Source organism: Stegastes partitus, unplaced genomic scaffold (genome assembly GCF_000690725.1).
Source record: "Stegastes partitus isolate 25-593 unplaced genomic scaffold, Stegastes_partitus-1.0.2 Scaffold501, whole genome shotgun sequence".
NCBI classification, from domain to species: Eukaryota; Metazoa; Chordata; class Actinopteri; family Pomacentridae; genus Stegastes; species Stegastes partitus.
Window position 1 is genome coordinate 296,431 of NW_007578232.1, and position 27,142 is coordinate 323,572.

Sequence of the window (27,142 nt, forward strand, 5' to 3'; positions counted from 1 at the left end):
AAAAAAAAAGAAAAACACGCAGACACGATGGGGTTTCCTAAACACAATGCACAATCCGGGGGAGGAGGGAAATCACCCTTAACTACATCATCGTGTACTTAACAGGTCGTGCACACAGTACGGTAAATAAAGACAAATTATCTCAACGCTCAGTCATGACTGTTCGAACCCCTCGTGTTTCCATCCTCCGAGCTTAAATCTGTTTGTTTAGATCAGCTGTTGCCTGTAATCGTGAAAAACCATCCATTTGTCGTTGTTCTGAGGGGCGTGAATGTGACTCAAGTTGTTTGACATGTGTACATAAAGTGTTTATTTTCTACAAAGACTGAATGTTTATATTGTCCGAAGTTTGAGCATGTGAGTGTTGGAAAAAAAAAAAAAAAAAAAAAAAAAAACTGACAAAAGAATCACTTAATAACTGTACAGCAATGCGTGTCTATAGTTGTATAAGGGGAGTTGACTGTGTAATCAAAACATGTGCTGTCAACCGATGACTTATCTGTGCAACTACGTCCCGTAAAAACAACACAAAGGGGGGGGAAAAAAATCTATTCAACTTCAATAGTTGTCTGAAACTTTTATGTTTTGGATGTTGCATGTTTTGTTGATGGTTTGTCAGTATATTTTGCCTAAAGATTATGTTTCAAAAGAGAGAGAATATGTATAGATTTATCTGTATGCTGAGTGTGTAAAGAAATATGCTTGTAAAATTGTCTTGTTTTTCCACTCAGTGTAAAAACAAAGCATATAATGTTATGGTTTTGTGGTTGTACACAGGATGTGTTGAGATATGCAAATCGTGCTGTAAAAAATCAGCGTTTCCCCTGAGTCTAAAGAATAAATATTAAGAAGAGCTATATTAAAAATTCTGACTTGAGCTTGGTTATGTTTTCAATTATGTATGAAACTGGATTTTGAAGAATGAATGCTGATATGTTGCTCATTCTGGCACAAGGACCAAACAACTTTTACAGTGATAAAGGGCCTTGTTCAGTTATTTAAAAGAAAGTAACGCTCTGCAACACTTGAATTCCTCTTTTCCAAGTAGTCCAACCATTATTTATTAACTGGATCTCCTCAAGGGCAAGTGCTCTTCATTCCTGACCCTCTACTCTCTATGGACCCTTGTATGCAAACAGTAGCACACTATAGTAGATTGAGTATGCACAAGCTGGATGTATTGTCAACAACTATAAAAATCCACTGTGGCACTTAAAAACATGGATGGAATAACAGAACTGCATACAAAGTGCCAGACACAGCGCTGCTGCTGCACTGGTGTGCCTGTGCTGAATGTTGAAATATTTTTAACGTCTAATTGTGACTTCTTGTTATTTTTACACTGCACACTTTCATCTTAACTATTCTTTTTTTACTTAAACTATCTTCCTCATCACCATCTCTGCAGCTTTGACTAAAACAGCCAAACATGCAGTGAATTTCATACTTTGTCTTTCTCCTGACTGAGTTTACAGTCAGTGCAGTTACTATGAACAGAACCTAGAACTCAAATGGTAATAATGACTGTTTGGTCGTGAATGATGCTTTATTTAGCTGCAATTCCAACCTATGGCCACTAGGAGGCAGAGTGGACTCAAGGTAACATCTGGGCTGCTTGGCAGTGGTGGAGAGGAATTTTTAGTTTTGAAAAGAAGAGAAAGTTCCTCCTTTCAGAAAAATAAATTACAGTAATAATACCTTTTTAGGGTTTTTTTCCCTCAAAGACATATGACAAAACTCTAACATTATTTTTAGATGGAGACCCTTCGTAGGACTCCAACATGTCAAGCAAAGGAAAAATATGTTTAATCCCATTAATGCTCAGCATCTCAGGGATAAAGTTAAGAAGTCAGACAGCATCCTGACCTCAACTCTAGATACTGCAGGTGGTAAAACAACTGTACATAAATTCACAATATTCATTCATAAAGGTAATCAGATTTCCACAATTCCCAGATTATTTTTGATATTTGCATTCACAAAATTATGTAATTTGCATATGATGTATTATAACGACAGCTACTACTACTACTGCTAATAATAATATGAAATGAAAAATGAAAAATACTTTATTTATCCCAGAAGGGAAATTCAATCTTGTAAAAGCTCACTTTTTTTTTCAATCAATATAACATATATTTGATACAACAATACTAATAATCATTCAGTCAGTCAACTGTCAGTCAGTCAGATTTGTTTTTAATATATACAATATATAATATAAATATAATAATATTAGATATATAAATATAATTGCTGTTGCAATCCTACTACAACTAATAATAATAATAATAACAATAATAATAATAGAGTTTCAGACAGGCACACATTAGACAACTCTCAGGCCCCCTCTCTGTCCAATCGTTCCTGCCTTCAGCCCTCTGGCTCAGCGGCGGGCTTTACAACCCAGACAGCGTCCATTCACTCAGCCTGCTCTCCACACTGCTCCTACATGAACTTCCACAGACTTGCAAACCATCATCTCTCCACAGATCCCTCATGTCGGTGATGAAATCAGTATTTTGGATTCGTTCTTACCTTCTGCAGGGACCAGGATGTTGAACCCCTTGATGCTGCTCCATCCAGCCCCCCCTGGCCGTGTCTCCTCCAGGTGTCCGTTGGTTTTAACTCACTTCCTCTCCTCTGTGGACGCTGTGGTTTCTTGAAACCCGGGATTATTTAAAAATGTACTCAGCTCCTGTTACCTGCCGTCCAGCTTCCAGGTACGAGACTCCGCCCACCAGAGTGACGTCAGGGTCGGTTAATCAAGAGAGAGCTGTCTCGTGCAGCTCCAGCGCCCCCTGCCGGTGAGGCTCTTTACCTCCAGCCACGTGCTCTCACCTCTGTAACCACACACTGGCAGGTAATTATATCAACCTGGCTACAGTTCTGATCAGTTCCTCAGACCCAGGCCTTGTTAACATTTCAGTTGTAGCCGAGCTTGAGGTTGAGAAGGGATGCACGGTCAGCACATTCTGTCGCCTCCTTCCCAACTCACCGTATTGACCCCACCTACAGCCTGGCTACTCCAGGTATTCAGAAGGAAATCTCATTCATCATTCATATGAGTGGTTTATCAGCTCCTCGTGATCAAAAGGCTCAAAGCGTCGTCCTTCTGTGCCCACCTTCTCTCTGCTACTCATCATGTATTTAGACTGAATAGAATATAAGGTAGAGGTGCACCATGGATGCTTTATAAATGATGCTTCGCTCTCCGTTCAGAGTTCAGTGGAAAGAGTAGTTTGCAGTCAGACTGACTTTTGGTTGCTGTAGCAATCCCCGTACCTCCGTAACTCTTTGTTAAGGATTTTGCTGAATAACAAGCATTTAGTTTGGATTTTTTTGGCGAGTTTAGTCATCGATTTATCAATATACTCTCCACATTAACACGTTTTTGTTTCCACTTTGAAGTTTTCATACCGTTGTACTATTGTAAGGTTTAGCCTTGATAGTTCAATTAGGTATGTAAATCTCCAAAATATACAAAACCACAGGGTCCTAGTTATAATACTGAATTAGTTAGAGTATCTCCACAGTTTATATTACTGCAAGGTCCCAGCCTTATTATGTATTATAGCCAGGTACAGCAGTATTTTCTATAATTTTGCCAGGTTTATATCATACCCACATGAGTTAAAGTCACATCATAAATACCACTATAGAGTCTTAACCACAATACTTCCACTTGGTCAATTTAAAAACACCAGTTATATTCCTTTACTGGTCATAAATGTGCAGAAATAACAAGGACTTGACTTGATACCTTTATATCCTACAGATGTGAGCATCTCTGCCCCAGGACAAGCCAGATGGAATTACAGTAGTTTTGCAAAATGTTGTTTCATCTCACAGTGAAGCATGAGTTGTGTCACCGTAACGTTAAAACTTAAATCATTTCCCAAGCTGCTCTTTTTTTGGTCCATTCTTCTCAAACTCTTTAAAACTGTGGATAAGCTGCTTGACATCGTATTGTTAGACAATGACTTGTGATCAGAGTTACAGTTTGGTCGCTGTTGTATGTGCACTGAAATGGTATATTTATAATGAAGTGCTTTATTCTATCAGTTGGTTTTATGTACTTTCTTAGTAACTAACATTTCGCAGATATACGTCCAAAGGATTCCTTGTTTGAATCATATCTCCCATCCTGCAGGGAAATAATTGATAGAGGAAATAAAGTGTTTTGTGACAACAAAGCACTAGTTGTGCCCTGATGTTTCTCCCTGTCTAGCCCACCTCATGAGTTTAGGCTGATCCCACATGGAGGCATGTACAGACATTAGACCCTTAAGTTTCTAGGTTGTCTGGAATCCCTCCATCGGTGAATCAAAGACAGCTCATCCAAACGATACACGTCCTCCCCTCACACTTTGTTTCTGACAAGTTAGCTCTCATCTAAAGTCTGGGTGTCTTAATCCATATGTTGTTGAAGTCGTCTTTCTTGCGGTTTTTTGGTGGTTCTTAGAATTTCACCTCATGCTCTGAGAGGTTTAATCTCTTGCATGACCCTCACTATATCTGCAGTCTCCTCAGCTGAGCATGTTTACATTAACCTTGAGCACTGAAAACTACTTATTATGACACAGGTGCACCGATAGTTATAGCCCGAACCAATTCCTTCTTTTCTACGACTTGGTTCCTGGAAAGGCTAACCAATGCAGTAGGTGAGGTTCAGATGTAGGTTTGCGTACATCCTGTGCTAACACTGTGGTCTCTCTCTTAAGCTACACAATCCATTCCTTCTGCACTGGCACTTCTGCTTCTCCAGGTCCACCCTCCACTCACCACGGTCCTCTGTAGGATGTGTACGGTTTATCTGCCCAGATGCCAACAACATACTGTCAGCTCAGAAGCCATGCATGGAGTATTTGTTTAGAGTATTTCCTTTGTTAGAGACGCTGCAGTCACTACTAGCGTCTTGTCACATGTTCATCTGTTTGCGTTCAGCACAAAGCTCAGTCCCGTCATTCAGATGAGAAGGTCATCCCTGCACGACTCAAAGGAAGTGCATCACGCTTGATGGTATATTTTCTTTGTATCAGCTCACTTGAATAGCATCTTTCTGAATGTTTATCTGTTCAAATTCAGCAAGCTGCTGAAGCCATCCAGATGAGAAGGTCAATGCTGGCTTTTATAGACTCACAGGAAATGAGACACACTTCAACCCACACTTAGCCTCATACCTCACATGCCATACTTCCCTTGTATCAGTTCACTGTAAGCATGACTCGGTGGATGTCCTTCTGTTTGCATTCACGGTGCCACTGGTTTGCTGCATTCAGATTAGAAGGTCGTGCAGGTTCACGTGATTTGAAAAGAAATGGGACAAGCTTGTCACAACACATAGGACAATTCCATTATGTTCCATTTCACTAGCAGGTGACTCAGCTCGGCTGCTCCCTCTGGGAACACAGGTTTGGGGGGTCTGTGATCTCAGAGACTGTCTGTGTCATGCCTGCTCAGATTGCTCCACAAATGCATGTCATTCTTTATAAAAATGGTTAAATGTGACAAAGTGTCCTGTCAGAAATGTCGCTTCACTGTAGCTCAGACAGCCACAACGCCATGCTCCTCATTACTAGTATACAAAATCTACTACATTTTTTTAAATTATTATTACAATTCCTTCTGCTGTTATTGCTTTTCTGCTTTATTGAGAGACCTAAGCACCCTGTGAAATTTTTTTTTTTTTTTTTAAGTAGTCGGTGCATGTCATGACTTTACTTTTTTCTGTCTCGATTTTAAGTTTGTTAATTAGTTCAGTGGTTTACTCTCAATAAGTCTGATGTTTGCTTACAGATGTTGTGGGCTACATTCAATTACATTATGTCCTTTATATTCATTTCTGTTTAACTAATTCAATTTTATCCACAGACACATGATTTACAGTAATTTGATGTGAGTGGGGTTTCGGAGAAAGAAAGTATTTAGTGCCTCAGAGGCTCCGTGTTTATTAACTCAGATTTGTTTGTAATATAAAAATATAATAGTGATTAAAGTAAGAATATGTGTTACATGTATATATATAACAGAAGAGTTCATAGACTGTGTTTAATTCTCTGTAATAGTGCAGCTGGTTTAATCCATCATTCTTTTACTGCAATGATTGTGATTTCACTGCACCACCACCAGATGGCAGTATCCTCTGTCAGATAACCCCAGTCTTCACTGGACTGCCCAGCTGATCTTTAACCACTGATTCTTGCTCACATCAACATTATTGCTAGTTAAGTGTACAAGTTGCTCTCTTCAGGATCAGCTTATTAGGCTGATATGCAAAAAGTGGTTTCTATTTTCTACTTATAACGTAGCAATGTTGATGCTGTTGGTGGATTTCTGTATGAAAATCAGTGGACTTATTTGTTATTTAAATTCTCATTTATTGCATAAATTACATTCTCTAATATGTAATGATTTGAGTCATGTAACCATCCTCTGTGGACGACGCTATACTTGCATCCAACAGATTCAGTCTATCAGGGTCTGTCTGGCAGATGCCACATTTAATTCAGGTCTTTTACCAAAAATAAATCCTAGACTGTGTGAGAAGGAGTGTAACAGTGCCGGTGACAATGTGACATGCCTCCTCCCAATACAGCTTGTATTGAGAGCTACTCCCAATTAATAAAAAAAAAAAAAAAAAAAGAAAGTCCTGAATGAGGATGTCTGCAGAAGAGACATCCACCTCTCCATCCTCTTCACACTCCTCTTTGCTATTATGTCCCTCCACTCCATGCCCCCTCTCCAGTTTTCACCATTCAATTATATATTTTTTTTCTCCATCCCATCAGCGGGTGCATCCTTTCCGTCTGCGAGGGGAAATGAGTGTGAGAAAGGTGTGGTGAGAGAAAACATGAGGAAGGTGATGTGACGGGGGGGAGGCGAGTGGGGGTGAGAAGAGGGGAGAAAGTAATGGTGGGGTGGAGGGTGGGGGGGGAGCAACAGTGCAGTACAGTGAGAGCAGTGGATAGGTGGGGAGGGAGAGACAAAGAGAGAAATGGGGAAAGGGAGGAGGGGAGGGTGAGAGGACAAGAGAGATGGTGTGTGGTTGCCAAGCAACGATTGATAACCAAATCCCCAAGCATCCTGCTTGTGCTGCCCTGCCCTCCCTCCAGGCCTGAATTACACACACACACACACACACACACACACACACAGAAAGTAGGTTTATGATTTCACTTGTTATTCAATTATTCAAAGTGTTGATGCTTTTTAGTCTAAGATGATGTAAAGCTGGGATGTTTGTATACTGCAGTTGAGCCAGAGCCTGCACACACACCACAACGTATGCATTTGTGTTGGGCTGCAGAGCACACGGCCACAAATTTCACCTTATAAAACAGGTACGACGACCGGCGCTGACAGTTATCGGGCTTTTACTGTACTCTGCTCATCAGATTTTACACTGTACGCGTGAAATCAATACATCTGTCACTCCGGCAGCCATTCTCGTGTGGGACAGCTCGCCTCCCATGCTGCCAGGAGCACTTGATAATGGCTGTGCAATCAAAGCAAAGTAAATTCTCCCATACCTCCAGGTTGCAGGTTGTAAGGCATTTTAAAAAGCAAAAAAAAAAAAAAAGAAAGGACGTATCTGTATTCAGCATGCGTATGGTTGTGTGGGTGGTACCTGCAGTCAGACCCTCCTTTTAGCAGGTGTTTCTTTATAGGGAGGTAAAAAACAATCTGTTACTCACAATATGGAATGCTGAACACAGTGAGGGCAAGAGGAAGGGGGAAAGCATACTGTGGTGCTTTCAAGGACCAAAACAAATCTTCTTGCTGCTTAAATGCTGTTTGGAATGATTATATTGTAGCCCAACAATATTAAGGATGGTGCGTAAAAATCAGGGATGGTGCGTAAAGTCAGTTAAGGCGCAGATGAGTGTTACACAGAAGTACCCATGACTGGATTTTTTTATTTTTTTATTTTTATTTTTTTCTCGGTAGACTGAGAAGGAGCAGGGACAACAGGAGAGAGAGAGGAAGAGCTAGAGAGAGAGAGAGAGAGCGAGAGAAGGGAGGGAGTCTGAAATCTCCAGCAGTACCTGTTAGAGCGCTGGATGGCCGAGTGATCAGATTAGAGGTGTCAGTGTTGGTTAATCTGTGAAGCAGCGACAGACGGCCACACACGCTGCTTTTTTTTTCCGCGCATCGCTCCATTCATCGGCGGCGGAAAGGGGGGGAAGCAGCAGAAGATTGGATATTGACGCGCGTCGGGGAATTTCCCCCCCTCGCTTTATTTATTTATTTATTTTATTTATATATTTATTTATTTATTTATTCTACAATGGATACCTGCAGGGTACGAGCCTGGGTGTTTCTAGTCCTGCTATGTCAGGACGTTTGTTTGGCATCGCAGTTCCCGACACAGCTCATGTAAGTAAAAAAAAAAAAAAGAAGCTCCTGGTTAATCCTATTACGACCCCGATATGGGTTTTTTTTGTGTGGCACACTACTTGTTCCACACCGTTTAGAGACAAATCCACTCGGTATGTATGTGTGTGTGTGTGTCTCGGCTGCTCGGTTTACGTGGGTGTGAGAGTGTGTGGTGGGCAGGTCGCTCCATTCATGCGCGCCGGTGGTCATCTGGAGGAAGACGCGCGGAGGGTGCTGGACGCTTCCTCACCTCCGCCCGTTGATTCATGCCGCTCAGCAGTTTTTTTTGTCGCCACAGAGAGCAGTGACAGCTCCTCTGTAGAAGTTGTGGTTGGAGTTTTACGGTGACTTCGATCGCTGCTTTATGTAAAATGACAATAAAAAGTTGGCCTTTTGTCTGTGTGGCCCCTTTGAGTTTTAAACGTCTGGTAGCCCTAACAAGAGAAATATTGCAGAATTGCTGCATTTCTCATCCTCAACTGTTGGATTTCACACATAAGTCCTCTTGAAATGCAGATCGGATTTAGTGTTGGTATGGTTTTCTTGAGCATCTTCAATCAAAGGAACAGACACTATTATAATGCAAGAGTCTGAATCCCAGATGGGAAATCAACATAGCATAGAGCTTAACCAGCATCAGGGGGGAGAAAAAAAAAAGATGTAATTGCTGTTTGAGTGTTGATTTGTCTGTCAGTCAATTAAGAAATAAGAGCTGATTGTTCTGTTTAGAGTTGTGGTGAGGCTGCACCTTATTGGAAATTGAATAACGCAGAAAATCCAGAAGTCATGTCCTCTGGTTTACTTGAATAAAAAGTTTGAAATGCTGGCATCATTTTTAAAAAAAAAACATTTTGTCCAATCCATCACTGAGGGCAGAACGATTCTTAAAAATGCATGAATGAATGAGATTTCAGATTCACTCTTGATATGGAAACCCAAATGTAATTGCCACTGATTCAATAGAAGGCAGACTGTCCTGGTATACACAGCAAACAGCCGTGCGTTTGTACAACCTAATGGCGAGAGCGAAGAACTGCTGAACGGGTAACAGCCTTTGTGCTAAATGAGAAATCTGCTCAGTGGGAAATGAGTAAATATGTTCACCAAATCAGCTCCATTAGACGTCTCGTGTTTACAAGATGCTTGCAGGTGAGACGGTTTAGCATTCAGAAGCAAGCAAAGGAAATAAATAAAAGGAAGTCTGCTTTGGGAACCATTCAGTCATTCAGGAAGCCTTTATACTTCCATGGGCTCTCCTCTTTTTTTTTGAATGGTTGTGGAGCACAGAGGAAAATCTACAACCTCTCATTTAGTCCTTCTTCGTAATCAAAAAAATAGATTTTTGAAGTGAACAAAGGAGTTAAAAGTGATCAGCAGATGTATGGTTGTGCCCTGCATATATCACTAAGAAAAGGGATATGAGAGGAATATAAGCGTAGCAGTAATGTGTTTTTGAAGGGAAAGGAATTGAAAACCAAAGAAAATGTGTTTTTTGTTTGGAGGGCATGCTGATGAGACGCAATAGAAAGCTTGAAATGAGGCAAAAGAAATCAGGATGAACTGGATTTTTATTCATCAGGTGCACCGTTTTGAATTACGCTGATCAAATGGATGGAGAGGAAACATATACTCATTAGGGATGAGCAGTTTGGCAAACTGTAATGAGGCGCTGTTCTGTCTCCTTACGGTCCTAAATAGCTCTGTTGTTCTACTATACTTTGGAGACAAATCATTTTGCACTTCCTCAGATGTCTGGAGCAACATTTCAAAGCGGGAAAAAAAAAAAAAAAAGCGGGAAAACTGCTTCCTCGGAAGACCAGATTTTGTTTTGAGTTCATAACTGATGCTGGCTGTAGAATATCCAACAAACCCGATGAGCAGAACTTTCCCAGACTTGAGGGTTGATGAGGTGGTCAGAGTTTGATCCGAAATCCTCAACTTCATATCAAAGCATTGTTTAGTATCTGGGTCAGGCTGAACAAGAACTGAATTGGCCACCTGGGTGTTTGTGTAGAGGCTACAGAGTGTGAGCAGAGCACCGCGGGTTGTTTTGGTGCATTACAGTTGGTGTTTCCATGCCTCATTCCGCTTTGCTGTCTGGACCGGACTGCTTCTGCCTTTGCCTCCGTAATGATGTGTAATTAGACTGTAGTTTCACACAGCCGCCCACTGAGATGCACACTATGGGCCAAGCTCATTACTCTCTCCAGTTCCAAAAATGATTGTGCCAAAACATCTGTCTCCGTCTTTCTTGTGTTAACTCTCTGCCTCTTCTTTTTCGCTCTCATTTGCTCTTCCTGTGTCTGTAAAACAATGTAGGCCAGTGTCTGACCCAGTTGCCATTTGTCTGTGCGTTTGCATGTGTACGTATGTGTGTGTGTGTTTAATTATCTAACATTGTACTACAGGCTGCAGTAATCAAAGCCCAGCAACCAGAGCAGAAAAATGTTGCTACCTCAGCTCAACAACACTGACTTTATTACTGTTTTTTTTTTCTTTTTTTCCACCCAGGCCTCTCTAAATCACCAGGTTATTATAGCCACTGATAAGAGCCCACCTCATAATGTTGCGCCGAAAGTGAGAAACATGATCAGACATTAAGCATCACTACTTTGTCTTGTTTGTTTTCGTGTGGAAAAAGCTAAAATGAGATACATTACAAGTAATCTGACTTTATTAGCCGTGATGGGCTGAGAGCAGGCTTCACCTCCCAGCGTTCACTGTTATTAACTGAGGTTGGGACTTCAAGGGATGCTTAGAAATGCATGCTTAAAGGCTGAGGAGCTGCGCAGAGGTTTTCTCATGTTATTCGTTTACATTCATCAAAAAGATTTGATTGCAACTATCCATCCAAAAAAAAAAAAAAAAGCGACAGCACGACTTTGTGTTTTCTTCCCCTTCCCCGTGTACAACGAGCCTCTTAGCGAGCACTTAAAGCAAATAAACACACGAGACGTTTAGTATCGCGCGAGACTTAGGCACAGCTAATCTGCAGATGAGACACTTTTATGAATCCTCTGACAAAAATGTTCTAAGTAGATTTCAAACAAAAGCCCCCAGCAAAAGAAAAAAAGAAGAAAAAAGTCTATGTCATCCATATTGAATGTGCAGAAGAACACATGCACACATAGCGCACCACAGCCTGGCTTGTCTCATCCATTTGTCAGCACCTGAGAGTTGTTGTTATAAAGATTTACACTGGTAGCAGTAGATTTAACAGAAGCTAAACTCGGGAGAGAAGGCCCTCTACTTCTCTGAATGTCAAGTCTGTGGAAGCACACACACACACACACACACACACACCTCTAACTCACAGTTGACGTGTCAGTGCTCCAGGCTCTGAGAGCTTATGGGTCCAAGGTCCACTAAAACACCTACAGTTAGTAGATTTGGGGACAGAGAAAAGTGGGCCTGAGGGGAGAAGCATGGAGGGGTGAAGTTAGGAGAGGAAGTGTTGTGTTGCTGTCATATCTTCTAATAAATGCACTACTTGTGTACCCAGCAGCATGTGAGGTAAAGTGGAAATTAAGCATGCAATTAATATGCAGTATGAGAATAATAAAAGGGAAAGTATCACAGAGTTCCTTGGATTGAGTTCTGTGTTGGTGTAAATCTGACCAAAACCATCTGCACCTTTCAGACCTGACCTGTTTCATTTGAAGCTCAAACCCTCCTAAAGGCCATGTTTCTTCTTCAAAGACAATATGTTTGTTTTAGACGAGATAGACTTCCCCACAAGTAAAAAAATAAGTCATTTTACAACAGATATCGATCAACAAAGAACATGGCTGCTCCTACAAGTTAATAAGCCAAAGGTTCAGCCGCAATAAAGACCTTGAAGTCAACTATCAGCGTATAACAATTATCTGCCTTACTGGTGGTGAGATCAGCTTCACCTCCTCTCTGTTATTTCACCTTTCATAAGCCAGATAAATGTGGCCGGTAAACCTAAAACCAGAACTTTGGACTGGAAAGTAGGCGTTGTGGAGGAAGAGGCTTGCTTCCACCATTCTCTTAGTGCTGGTTTGTTCCAGTTGCATGTCCACATAGCACTGTGATCCCTGAGTTGTGTTGTAATTTTGGTGCCGTGACCCGGATTGGTTGACTCTGAGACCACGTCCGATTGAGGACCGCCGGAGTCGATTGGCGATGAGTCTTTTTCAGATTATTCCAGGCGCCTAAAACAAAAAGGTGAGCACATTGGACATACCAAAACAAATGGTCTGAATAACATTAATCTCTGATCACTAAAAGCGTAGTAATTTTCTTTTGGGGAATGATTAATGATTGTTTGATATTTTTACTGAAATGGTCACATGTAACGTGTTAAACACATCGTCTCATGTGAGGGAAAGTGAATAAGTGTCCTGGTTAGTGAAATTGGCCATTTATGAAAAGCTTAGAGACTCCCACAAGTGAGATTTTGTGAAACGGTATTCCAGACTCAAGTATTGTTTATAAAAAAAACAAAAATTAAAAAAATTCTGGGGATTGGCCCGAAGACCCCCGTTGAGCGGATGAGTATAATAAAAAAATAAAATAAATAAATAAGTTATTCCACCACATTTAGGTGAAGACTCGAGTATTTTTAGTTTAAAAAAAAAAAAAAAAGAGAGACATTTTCAAAAATATATATGTAAATAAAATGCCGGCATAATTGAGAAGATAAAAATCTTAATGAGGACTCAGGGATAAGTTTACTTTTCATAGGAACACGGTGATAAGTTCGTTATTTTTCATACAGATGTGGGGTGGTTTCCTACTTGATTGATATTTTTACTGTGCATGTGTCAGCGTATCGGACAGTCCAGACTGCTCGAGAATTCCAGCACTAACACAGATCTGAAGTAGTTGTGTGCATGTGGATTGGATGAGCATAAAAGGGGATATTTTATTTAGGGTGTTATTTGGGGTGGTGAATTAAAACGAGTGAACAGGCTGGAAAACCCTCAACTATCAAGCACACGGGGTGTTAGACTCCATGTAGAAGGTTCTTGATTGGGTCCTCCACTCGTGCCATTCATCCCCTTTGAATAATACGTGTAATAATCATTGAAACGTCACAGAAAGTTGTAGATCGAGTGTCAATCCAGCTTTTTGGGGTCGGTACTGGTTGAAAACGATAAGGTGGTTAAAGAAAATTTGAAAAGATGAGAATAAGAAGGGGTTAGAGAGATTTGTAGATTGGAGAAGAGGAATGTAGGAGAAAGGAATGTTTGGAGATTGTGCCACAGCTCCACCAAGACAGACTTCAACTTGTTTCTGCAGCAGACAGCAGCAGAGTGTGAGGAGAGATAAGAGCAAACACGAAGATGCAGAAAGGATGCAAAGAGGGAATGCAGAGAAAGTAGTTAAGAAGGTAGAGAGGGTTTCAGCAGATTGAGAATGGTTTTTATTTTAAAGGTGAAGGTATGGTTGAGAGAAGATGGGATGAGCAACTGGTTCCATAAGACACACTGTGCGCTGACTCAGACCTACAGACAGAACACTGACTGAGACTTAAGAACCTCACTGACTGACTGACAATGACCACAACCCTGGAAATGAAACCCGACCAGAAATTGGAAAGAACTCAACTGAGGAAATCCACCAAAAAGAGTCCACTATGAAAATTAGGTTGGACACTGAAAACATTTGGAGTGCCATTTACTTGAAAACAGCGAGGTAATTTTTAAAAATGTCAAGTAAAGTTTACTTGCCAGCAAGATTTTTATTTTATTTTATTTTTTTAATTAAAAATAATCAAGTAAACATTACTGGCAAATTTCTTTTAAATGCAAAATGCACTAAGTCTTTGATAGTAAACTTCCACAGTGGCTAGCCTGTTCACGTCACAGTAACTGGCCGATTAAACCGGTAGCGTACAAGTCCAACCTCTGACTGTACTGTACGGGGCAGTCCCAGCACAAGAAGATATCTGTAACCTGAACCCAAAAAAAACTCAGTTCAGCTGGACATGGGATTGCTCTCTGTCCCTCTGAATTCTAGCGCTGCCTCACTTTACCTGTGACCTGAACAAATTCTACATCTGAGAATTGAAGATTTCTCTGGTTTGTTCTTGGGCTTCAAGAATCGGGTCTAACAGTTATGCATAGACATCACACAGTTAGCTTTTCATGTGTTGATCACAACAGGTCACGACATTTCCACAGTGGAAGACCTTCCCCCCCAAAAGTGATGAGGGAGTTCAAGAGGCCCCCCTTTTGCAAATCTGAATTAGAGAAGCAACGACCAAGATGTCTTGACTTTTACTCGTTAAGCTTCTTCTAAACAACAGAATTTCACACTGCGCTATCCCCACTGGTATTCCCTCCCTTGCAGGATGTCTCATCTTTCTCCACGAGTATACTTGCACCGAATTTCTCACATCCACTGTGGATTTTGTGCCTCTGATGCATCTTTCCCAGTTCTTGTGGCTTTTTTTTTTTTTGATCCACCTTACCTTTCTCTCTTACCACCCTTGGCTGTCTTGAGTGTCACTGTTGATGTTTTGCACCTACTGTAAATTGACTTTCATTACCCCGCCGCAATGACAGCTTCTGAGAATATTTTCCGAGCACGAATATCCGGTTTTCTATGTTTACTCCAGTCAGTGTGTGCGGGGATGATACGTCTCTTTACCACTGGGGACGATCGCACTTGAATCTGTGTTAAAGTGAATGCAATCTGTATTCTACGCCAACCTGTTATCATTCTCATACATTATTAATGGAACTGTCTCATTATCTGGATGCACTCAGATACACTCGCACGTGAACGGGAGTGCATGCATGGCAGCAAACCGTACAATATGGTGAATTAATGGATCTACATGTGCACAAGCGCTTGGCTCCTGAAATCCTATCGTACGAGGTTCACTTCCACATGAGTCTGATTATTCTACCAGGTCACTGTTTCTGTTTATCCTCTAACCCCCAAACGGTTTCTGGGTATTTCTTGGTTTGCTTTATATTATTAAGCACTATGGGCTTATTCCTTACTGCAATATAAGATATAGATATGGCATATATATAATGTAGAAACAGCACAGCCGTGGCTAGAAGTAGAGAGAAGTCAAAAATGTCTTCTATAAAGTATGATACAATTATAATGCCATGAATCACAAAAAGCAAACAATCAAAGTTGGATTTCTTTGATTGAAAAAAAACCTAGAAATAACATGTACAGTGGTGACTCGATAATACGACCCTTAACAATCAGAAAACCTTGCTATCCGACAGGTTTTTAGGGAAAACGAACGGAACCCATTAAAAATAACCTTAACATACCGACAGCCTTGGGTTCCGACTTCACATTTTATGTCACAAATAAGGATAATGGCGTATCATCTGACTGAACAATCTGACAGATTGGCTACATTCAGACTGCAGGACTTAATGCTCAATGAGGATTTTTTGCGAGTTCGTTCACGTTTCCAATTAAATGCGACTTGTATGTGATCTGCTGTGTGAACTTCATACGACCCAAAAGTGTCCCGCATGCACAGAAGAGGACACAACGATGTCACACGCAGCGAGCGTGCTCAGTGTTTTCGGAAGTAAACATGGGTGGTGACAATGGTGGCGGTGGTGGCGGCGGCGCCACCGACAGTGGAAACAGAACTGTGACCTCTAACTAAACTAGCATCAGCAGCCAAGTACTGCCTGTGCCTTGCAGCCACTTCCACCCCGTCGGAGCGCACCCCTGGGGTGGAAGTGTCCCCCCTCCCCTGACCACTTAGAATATTCGCATAGCCATCATTAATTGGGCCTGAATATCGAGAGACCAGAAAGTGTTATTCGGAACAGCCCTACTAGTTATTATAACAACTATGAACAATAATTAACAACAAACTACCCTTCAAGCATCAAGCCCTCCTTGTATCTCGACCTCCATCTTGACAATCCGACAGCCTTGCTATCCGACATAAAAGAAGATATTATATTTAGTGTCAGATTATCGAGTCACGACTGTATAGCATTCTTCCAAGTGTGCACAGGTGTTATCAGTACTGGAAGAATGGTTGCTCTACATCTTATGAATATTTTATCAGTTACATTTCTAATTTGTTTTCATACTCGTCTGCTGTCTTCAAAAAGTTCCTGAATGTTTGTCAGATGACTGTTGGTTGCAGCTGAGTAAATATTGGTTGTATGGTTCCACCAAGAAGTACAGAACTGTTTGTTTTTCACCAACTGTAGTCACTGCAAAACTGTTGTTGTTTTTTTAAAATGATACCTGTGGAATAAAGTGTTTTTGGTAAAATCTCACAGTTATAAACTCAGATCTGGTTTAGCTTTTAGACTGGATGGTATGTCACACATGTGTAGTTCAGTAATCATCAGACAGTTGAAACTCTGATGATTCTTTCTGTTTTTACAGTTTCTGGCTCCGATAAATCGCGTAATTTAAGTGATTTCTTAAAAAAGATACCATGCATTTCAAACCCACTGGTGAGTTTTAGGGTTTAGGGCGTTAATGCTTGATATCCTTGGCCTTCATCATTCTCCTCTTACCAATCTCTGTCCATGGCCACTTTATTAAGGAGAGATAAACCACGCCAGTATGATGCATGCGCTGAGCTTATTTAGTTTTGAACCAAAGCTGGAAGCTAGAAAACTTATCTGGCTTATGTATCAGGCCAATAATTGTTATTCAAGTGAGCGGGAGCCATCTTTGAGTCTGTTATCTGGTTCCTGTTATACATCCAGTGCATTGAGAGGCCGGAGCTAACGCTGATCTCTTCCAGAGCAGCATGTTGGTCCCGGCTGCCTCACACCTCTCGCCTGTCCACTCACATCACTCTCACCAGTCACAACACTTGCTGACACGTATCTGATTGGTTGACTTTGTGTTTGAACTCTCACAAACTAATCGTATTGGTTGACACCCAGTGACTCGTGTTTTATTGGATGACATCGTATTTGTTGCCGGTGCTTCGGGTTTGATTGGTTGACATGTTGCCCGACCCGTAAGAGCGATTCTCTTTGGCCTTGTTTGTTTTGATGCCATGCGACTGGACGGTCCGGATGATAGATGTAAGATTGCTTGATTGACAGTTTAATTGCGCTGTGAAATCTGTGTGATGTCTCTTCTAAACTCGTTGCATCTGAGTTACAAGGATGGGTTGTGTGCATTGCTTTGTCCCCACAGGATTAAAGAATGGGTTGATCAGATGCAGAAAGAGCTCGTCACCCTGGCAGACACGGCCACAGCTGGGAAGAGCCTCACTGAGGTATAAACAGCTAAAGGCTACACACACACAGACATGCATAAAGAGAGCGCATAATCCAAATTTAACACTGCTATGGATCTCCCTACATATGCCGTTGCATCAAGTATAGTCGTGACTCGATGATCTGACCCTTAACAATCCGGAAACCTTGCTATTTGACAGGTTTTTAGAAAAACCTGTCGAGTAGCAAGGTTTTCAGTATTTCTTGGTTTGCTTTATATTATTAAGCACTATGGGCTTATTCCTTGCTGCAATATAAGATATAGATATGGCATAAATATAATATAGAAACAGCACAACCATGGCTAGAAGTAGAGAGAAGTCAAAAATGTCTTCCATAAAGTATGATACAATTATAATGCCATGAATCACAAGAAGCAAACAATCAAAGTTGGATTTCTTTGATTGAAAAAAACCTAGAAACAACATGTACAGTTGTGACTCGATGATCCGACCCTTAACAAGCAGAAACCTTGCTACCTGACAGGTTTTTAGGGAAAACGAACAGAACCCATTAAAAACAGCCTTAACATACCGACAGCCTTGGGTTCTGACTCCGACATGACATTTTATGTCACAAATAAGGATAACGGTGTATTATCTGACTGAACAATCCGACAGATTGGCTACATTCAGACTGCAGGACTTCATGCTCAATTCAGATTTTTTTGTGAAATCCGATTTTTTGCAAGTTCGTTCATATTTCCAATTAAAGGCGACTTGTATGTGATCTGCTGTGTGAAATGTGTACGACCCAAAAGTGTCCCACATGCGCAGAAGAGGACACGACGACGTCACACATGGAAGTAAACATGGATGGTAACGGTGGAGCGTATCCGCCACTCCCCCACCGCCACCGCCACCACCGATGGTGGAAACAGAACTGTGACCGCTAACAGCAGCCAAGTACTGCCTGTGCGTTCCGGCCACTTCCACCCCGGGGGAACATGTACAAGCGCACCGGTCAAGTAGGCGTGAAATCCAGCATTGCGCAGTGTTCTAACAATACACTAGTTATTATAACAACTAGAAACAATAAATATTAACAACAAATGAGCCTTCAAGCATCAAGCCCTCCTTGTATCTCGACAGCTTTGCTATCCGACATAAAAGAAGGTTTTATATTTAGTGTCGGATTATCGAGTCACAACTGTAGATACATTATGTTAACATCAAATCAAATTTTATCTGACTAAAACAAACAAAAAAATCAGGATTTATTGAGTCATCAGTTACATGTGTGATCGTGTACATCGTCTCTTTTCTCTGTTTGTCTAGATTTTTCAGAGAAACTCGCACCTCTACACCGTGGAGCAAAATGATGCGGAGGAGCTGGTGGCCAGAGCAGCGAGGAACATAGAACAGCTGCTGCGGAAGAGGTCTGCTGCCTTGAAGGTAGGACTCACCCCAGTCAGAGGAACCAACTGTCAGTTTGCTGTGTTTTTTTTTTGGGTTTTTTTTGCAGCTTTTGATGCTGTGCAGGAGAAACTCTTTATTAACAAGGGCCATGACAGAGTGCAGTTTTCCATCTGTTTTTCCTGCAGACTTCAGCACGCATACTCAACAGCTAAAGCGTAACGCTGAAGATATGTTGTGTGCAGTAGATATTGGTGACACGGCTGTGACATTTATTCATGCAAATTTCAAGACATTGCTAGTTGCATTAAATCTAATATTAATCAGGATGCATATAGACTTAGACTGACTTTATTAATCCCCAGAGGGAAATTCAGTTGTTACAGCAGCATGAATATTCAACAAAAGGGGGTAAACGAAAGCAAAAAGACAACACAGGATATTAGGGGTATTAGGGTATAAAATGACGGTAAAATAAAATTAGATATAGAAAGAAAAGTCTACCTAGTTTACAAGAATATACAAGAGAGGTACAGAAATGTGTAAATGAACAGAATGTGCAAATTGGTCCCAATAGCAATTTCTGTTCGGCCCAATTAATGCCAAATATCCCGAATGTTTGGGGGGGAAATATTCGGAGATCAAAATTGCTATCCCGATCCCACCACAGCGAATGAATAATCGGCTATTCGGATCCAGCCCTAGAGCAAATGATGATGTGCTTAGATTTAAGTAGGTGCAAATAAGTTTACAGATATAATCAGTGAGGTTAGACTGTAGACTGTCCAGTATGTACAGTGGGTTCATCAGCAGATAAAGTGATAGAGTCCTATTGCGGTCTGCCAGATGCATTGAAAAGTCTCCTTGCTGTCGGGAGGAATCATTTCCTGTAACATTCCTTGGAGCAGCAGGGTTGTATCAGTCTGTTGCTGAAGCTGCTCCTCAGATTGTCCACAGTGTTATGGAGGGGGTGGGAGGTGTTGTCCATCATGACCAGCAGTTTGGTCAGCCTCCTCTGCTCCACCACCTCCTCCAGGGTGACCAACAACAGACTGGGCTTTCCTGTCTGTTCAGTCTGTTGGCGTCCGTCACCGTGATGCCTGCGCCCCAGCACACCACGGCAAAGAAGATGGCGCTCGCCACCACAGACTGATAAAACATTAGTAGCATGCGGCTGCATACTGTAGAGGCTAAGCCAATGCTTGAAGCCACTGAGGGAATCCAAACAGGAAAACTTAATTGACGTGCTATATTACCTATGTCTGATAGAATAGAATAGAATAGAATAGAATAGAATAGAATAGAATAGAAGCTTTATTTGTCATTGCATAAAATACATAGTATCAAACACAATGACATTAGAGTTGCCACTCTTGGTCAGTGCTTGAGACTAATAAAACTTAATAAATATATAAAAAGACAGAAGAAACCCCCTTCATACTCACTCTCTCTCACACACCCTCTCACCCAGCCCCAAGGGCAGCCCACCCTCTCTCACTCGTACACTCTCACCCAAGTCCATACACTACACCAGCCATACACTGGCTGATGAATTAAAGTCAAACTTCTATTGCTTTACAATGCACATAGTTGCTTTATTTGATATCCAGATCTTCTAAAAAAGTGTATATTTCAGTCAACATCCATACATCCAGTAACTCTGAGCGTGTCGCTCAGTGGTCAAAAACTGATTGGTCCCCTTCCGGTTGGAAACCCTACCTAGACAGAAAGGTTCCGACCTGACAAAACTGACAATCAACACATTAACGTGAGACCCAGTCACACCGACTACAGAACAGCATTTCCTGATCTGCTCCTACACATACATTGAAGGGCCTTAGCCTCCTGAGGAAGTCGAGCTGGCTCAGGCCCTTCTTGTAGACAGCCTCTGTGTTAGCGGACACACTCCAGCTTGTTGTCCAGACTCACTCCCAGGTGCTTGTAAGTCTGGACAACGTCAACTGATCGCCCACAACATTAAAACCCCTGACAAACATCAATCATCTTGTTACAATGCCATATTTCTACTGGGAAACCTTGGGTCCTGGAATTCATGTGCAGATTATTTTAGCATGTACCACTCAAATAAACATTGTTCTGGGCTGAGAACCCCTCTCCCACAACCCACATGACCCAAAGGATCTGCTGGTGCCAAACACCACAGGAAGCACTCAGAGGTCCCGTGTCCTTGCCCCGGCTGGTCAAAGCTGTCTAGGCAGGGGGATTTACACGATAGTAGGTGGTTTTAATGTTATGGCTGATTGATGTGTGTAATAATTTTGCCATTCCAACTTCTTTATTAAAACGAATGAGCTCAGTTCATTCAGCTCACATGTGGATCTTGGTGGACAGACTTTGTTTGACTGGATTTTGCACTGTGGGCTGATGATCGACCTTTCGAGTGATGGATATGGTTAACTAACATTTAAATATTACAATGTTCCACTGGAAAATATGCCTGTGGTTGGTAGCTGTTTAACGTCATAGAAGGTCAAGTCTCATCTGAACACAGCAACACTGAGCTGCTGCACCTTTTATAGTTTAGCATCAGTGAGATCTGAGAAGCTGGGATCTTGAAACCTAATAACTCTTGAGACTAAATGTGTACCTTTAATATGATAACTTTATATTCATTATACTTTGCCTTTGATATTATGGATTCAAAGGGCAAAAATATCCAGACACAGCAACTGAAGCTGAATTGAAGTCTTACGGTCTTTGAAGCTCCTGCATTAGCAAACGTAATCAGAACTACTATAATTACATCATAGGTATAAATTATAGAGTATATGAAGCTGAATCATAGTGTTAATTAAAATTGGACATATACAGTGTAACCATAATGGCATAATCACATAAGGAATGCATGGTTAAATCTGCTAATTAACTTATTGTCCAAAACATAAAGTATTGCGTTATAGTCACACCACCATCTGGGTACAATTTATTTATTTGTTTGGCTCAGTTTCCCAAGTGTGGTAACTGTGGCTTTGGTTGAAGTCCAAAGCCCTTTAAATGGACAAATTTTCATTCACAGCAGCGTAAGGACCTTATTAGCGACGAGATCTCTGGTGCTTCTCCGTATCTAAATGTTTCCTCTGAGGGAATAGTTCAGGACAACCTTCTGGCAGCCTCTATGTTGGCACAAGCTGCTATCTGAATAACGAATACTTGTTGTGTTGGTCATGTTGTAACAGCCCACTAATATTTCAGCGGTGAGGGGATGTGTTTATATAAATTTGCAAACCTAATTTTGTTTTATCGTCGAGATGTGTCGTATGTGCAGAGAGAACGGAGGGCGAAGCATGTAAACAAAAGAGCAGAAATCAGGGACTGAGATCTTTCTTCTGCAGGATGGAATGTGATAATGAGAGTCTTGACCCTGGGGACGTTCTTTCCTGCTCTCTCTCTCTCTCATCCCACCCCTTTTCTTTTTTTTTTTTTTTTAATGCAGAATTGGGTCATAGATTCTCATTTATATCAGGACTTTGAACTGTATTTTTATACATTCACAGGGAGTTCACAGCAGCCTTTACTTTGCCTTTATATGGCCTCGCCATTGTTGTCTTATTAGTAATGGAAAGGGAGTATTTATGAATGTTCATAAACACATCTCCTGCCAAGTGTCTGTCTTGTGTATGTTAAGTAAAGACCCTGGTGTTCTTATCATTTTTCCGTGTGCTGGTGCCATAAGATGCGTAAGCAGCAATGTGAAAACTGGCTCGAGCGCGTGAACCAAGTGATTGAAGAGAGAGCGGTGCTGGAGAGGTCGGGTTAGTGGGTGTTCTGAGGTGCGTAGGGTTTATGAACATGAGCGGTAGGAGGGGCGTCAGCTTTGTAACGCTGACAGTCGATCCAGCCTCCCAACATCGATCATTTCTCGCTCTTTATTGTGTCTTTGTGTCTCATCCTCTCTTATGAGTAACCTCAAGGCACACTGATATTGGATTCTCTGTCCTGAGATGCATGGATGGGGAGATAAATGGATGAGCGAACGCTGGGAAGGAAGGGCATATGAACATGAACATGATGGATACGTGGCTTGATGGACAGATAGACAAAGAGCACAGGAAGATGGTTGGCACAGTGAGAACAGCTGAGATGGGGAGAAAAGTGAGTCTTGGACCACATGTAGTCGTCCTCTGATGTATTCATAAGGAAAAAAAAAAAACTGTCACGGAAATAAGTTGACAAAAGTAATAATAAATAAAAATTTAATGAAAATTAATGACATTGCTTTTGAATTGTGGTTCAACAGAAAGTTTTTTTTTCAAAAAAGCATTTAAAAAAACAACAAGCAAACAAGCATCATGGGACCCGTAAACGAATATTTAGTTGAACAACCCTTTGAATCAATCACTGCAATCAAGTGTTTTCTGTAACTCTCAGTCAGACTTCTGCACCTGTTGACAGCTATTTTGATTTTGGCCCACTGCTCATCAGCAAAGTGCTCTCATTTGTCCAGGACAGTTCTTTTTTTTGCTTTTCTAATTATTCTTTTCAACCACAATTCAAAAGCAATGTCTTATTTCACTAAATTATAATTTAGCAGCAGCTGCAAGGTGGCTCAGTGGTTAGCACCGCCGCTTCCTCGCAGCTAGAAGGTCGCCGGTTCGCGTCCTGGTGAGGACACCCAGAATCTTTCTGCGTGGAGTTTGCATGTTCTCCCCGTGCAGCGTGGGTTCTCTCCGGGTTCTCCAGCTTCCTCCCACAAGGTCCAAAAACATGTTGAGGTTAATTGGTGATTGTAAATTGTCCGTAGGTGTGAATGTGAGTGTGCTTGGTTGTCTGTCTCTAAGTGTAGCCCTGTGATAGACTGGTGACCTGTCCAGGGTGTCCCCTGCCTTCACCCTGAGTCAGCTGGGATAGACTCCAGCCCCCCATGACCCTAGTGAGGATTAAGTGGTGTATAGATGATGGATGGATGGATAATTTAGCAGATTTTTATTTATTATTACTTCTTTCAGTTTCTAGATATTTGATTAACTTTTGTGATTTTTGCCTTTTCTTTAATGGAAGGATATGAATAAATCTGAGGACCACTGTATTGTTGCAGGTTTTACATTTTGGGTTCTAAGACAGTACAGTAGCAGCGACTGTAAACTCCAGCAAACTCAGAGCGAAACCTGATATAAGTAAACTGTCCCAGCAGATTTTACAGTTGCGGTTTGAGCTGATTTTTGCTGACTAACCGTCTAAGTTTGAAGGCTTTCGGCTGTAAAGTTTATCAGACAGAATACATGAAGAGGATCTTCATCGCAGTTGGGACTTCCTTTTTTGTTCAGCGCCTTTGATATGAAGTTGGGAGGGACTCGCAATGTCAATATAATTGGAAATGGCCCAAGGCACTCAAGCCATTTTCACTTAGCTGTCAGCCGCTTTCAAACTTTCATCCTCCCTTTCGCCTTTCGTCTTTCCCTTACTCTTGTCTTCCCTGCCTCTCTTTCTCTGATCTCTAACTCTGCATGATGGGTGACCTTCCAAAGGCCACAGTTTAGTGAGCCACAGGTGTGTGAAACCAGTGTGCGTCAATGTGTGTCTACTCATGCTTCCATAAATAAGTGTGTGGCAGAATGTAACATGTATTATTAATGAGTGCTTGGCTGCACACTGTGGGGAGAGATCGCTTTATCAAGGGTTTTACAATGTATACCGGGGCTTTAGCTCAACAGGGGGCACTTACACACAAACGCACACACACATACAAACTGACTGGGACATACAAAGTTAGTCGTTCAAGTCATTTCCTGTTCCCCTTCTCACACTGAAATGTCATTTTGAGCAAATTAATAATCATCAACAAATTGCTGCTTGTGGTAAGCAAAGGTTGTAGGTTTTTGCTAAGGGGACAGTGATAAAGTTGTGTTTTAATTAGGGATGCATGATACATCGGCGACCAGATTGGTATCGGCCGATATTAGTGTTTTTTCCGATGTATTGGCCCGATGAACAAATTTAGCTGATATGAAAAACGATGATTGTCTAACATTAGCACCTTCGTCTCTACATTTGATATCGCTCCTATTTCGCAGATGTTTTCACTTAAATGGTCCTGGACCTGAACGTTAAATATGTTTAAATATGTTTTACTTTTTTAACATAATAAAGAAAACTGTGGTGGTTTTCACGTTCTCACAGTGCTTACTTAATATAAGTAATATCGGTAATATCGGTTATCGGTGATATCAGAAGTCCGAATATCGGTATCTGCCAGAAATTTTAATATCATGCATCACTAGTTTTAATTATAGGCCACGCATTATATATATATGCATCTCTACCAGTATGTACCTTCAAGTCCAATTAACCAAAACCTCCTCCCTGAATTTCTTATCAGTCACATTTATATGTTTCAATTAAGACCAATCCTGTAAATTCCCATCCATCCATCCATCCATCCATCCATCCATCCATTATCTATACACTAGGGTCGCGGGGGGCCGGAGTCTATCCCAGCTGACTCAGAGTGAAGGCAGGGGACACCCTGGACAGGTCACCAGTCTATCACAGGGCTACACTTAGAGACAGACAACCAAGCACACTCACATTCACACCTACGGACAATTTAGAATCACCAATTAACCTCAACATGTTTTTGGACTGTGTGTGAGGAAGCTGGAGAACCCGGAGAGAACCCACGCTGCACGGGGAGAACATGCAAACTCCACGCAGAAAGATCCCGGGTGTCCTCACCGGGATGCGAACCGGCGACCTTCGGCAAGGTAACGGTGCTAACCACCGCTCCACCTTGCAGCCCCTGTAAATTCCCACAAACCCAAAACCTACATTGCATTATCAGTATTACTATAACTCCTATGTAACATATAGGGAAGTGCACATTTCCTACACAGACCTGCATCACAATAGGTTTATAACTGCCGTCTCTGCTTCTCACATGAAATGGATGGCGAACAATTCACACATACGCACATGCAATAACACAGACGAGATGTTTCTACTTATCACATTCAACATCTAATTCTTCTTAGAGAGCGAGAGAGAGAGAGAGAGAGAGAGAGAGAGGGGGAGAGCGATGACTGAAAATGTTTGTCAAATGTAGTTGACCACTTAGTGAGAGTGTGTGATGTGCTCGAGGCTAAATCCAATTACTTCAACACATCTCTGCCTCCCCACCTCCAGCCTGTTCTCTCTTTATCTCGCTGTCTGTATACACTTTAATTAAAAACTTAATTATTGATGCTGCAGAACTCTTTAATACAAAAAAGCGATCTAATAAAACACCGACGAAAGACATCCATCCAAACAGGCACCAAGATATCGGCGGTTTCGGAGGAAAACCTCCTCGTCTTTTACCTCGTTCGTTGTGTTGTGAGAAGTGTGAGTTTAATCAGACAACTTGTGTTTAAATGTTTTATAGCAGCGCAATGTAATTAGAATTAAGGTGCCAATTATGTTTTCATATAGATATCAGGGAGTGATGCGGCGTTAATACCCCCCTTCATATGGGGATGCCGGGGTGGTGGAGGGGCTCACACAGCAGGCAGCAGAGAGATGTTGCAGTGAGCTTTGTGTTTTTCTTCACACAAGCATAGTTTTGTTTGATAAAGCTCATTATAATGTGAATTGATCATTTTTAATTAGAGTCTACAACCCTGTTTTTAACTAGGGGTGGACCAGTGTGTTGATTTCAGGTCTGATTCAGTGCTGATTATTCGTAATCAAAGAAACTGACGACCAATATTGGAAACCGAAGTAGATTTGAATATATTGGAATTTCGACTCCAACACTACACTTCTTTAAAATGTCTTTCATTTGTGATTTTCAAATGTTTTTAGTATCTAGTGATGTTGATCTGGTCCATGTGAGTGGATCTGAGCACGTGCAAGTGGTGAGTGAAGGATTTTGGATGGAGTGAAGAGGGATGTTAAAAAAATAAATAAAAAATCCAGAGAGACACTTTATCTCCCACTCCACGCCACTTCAGGGAACTCTCAGGAAACTGAAGAAACCAGGCAAATCTGGCAAACTCTGGTTTTGTTTGTGTTGGTTAAAGTAAAACCTAAAACAAACAGTGCATATGCAACTTCTTTTCTTTTATTGGAGCGATTAGTGCAGCATGGGATCAAATTTGACTTCAGTATCGAGTTGTATTGAGCTGCGCGCCATTGAGGGGCTTTGAGAGCGATGGAGGCAAACGGGTCCGAGGACGAAGAGCGGAAATTTTCATCGTT

The 27,142-nt window shown here is 41.4% G+C and overlaps 1 protein-coding gene across 1 annotated transcript in view; it reads left to right on the plus strand.

Moving 5' to 3' along the window:
- Window positions 1-8,238: 8,238 nt before the first annotated feature.
- The window catches only part of LOC103361381 (voltage-dependent calcium channel subunit alpha-2/delta-1), a 73,635-nt gene continuing 54,731 nt past the window's right edge, over window positions 8,239-27,142 (plus strand). The window contains exons 1-3 of the mRNA XM_008287446.1: window positions 8,239-8,379; window positions 17,512-17,593; window positions 18,872-18,988. Of these exons, the coding sequence (XP_008285668.1) occupies window positions 8,291-8,379; window positions 17,512-17,593; window positions 18,872-18,988 (288 nt within the window). The 5' untranslated portion in view covers window positions 8,239-8,290. The remainder of the gene's footprint in view (window positions 8,380-17,511; window positions 17,594-18,871; window positions 18,989-27,142) is intronic.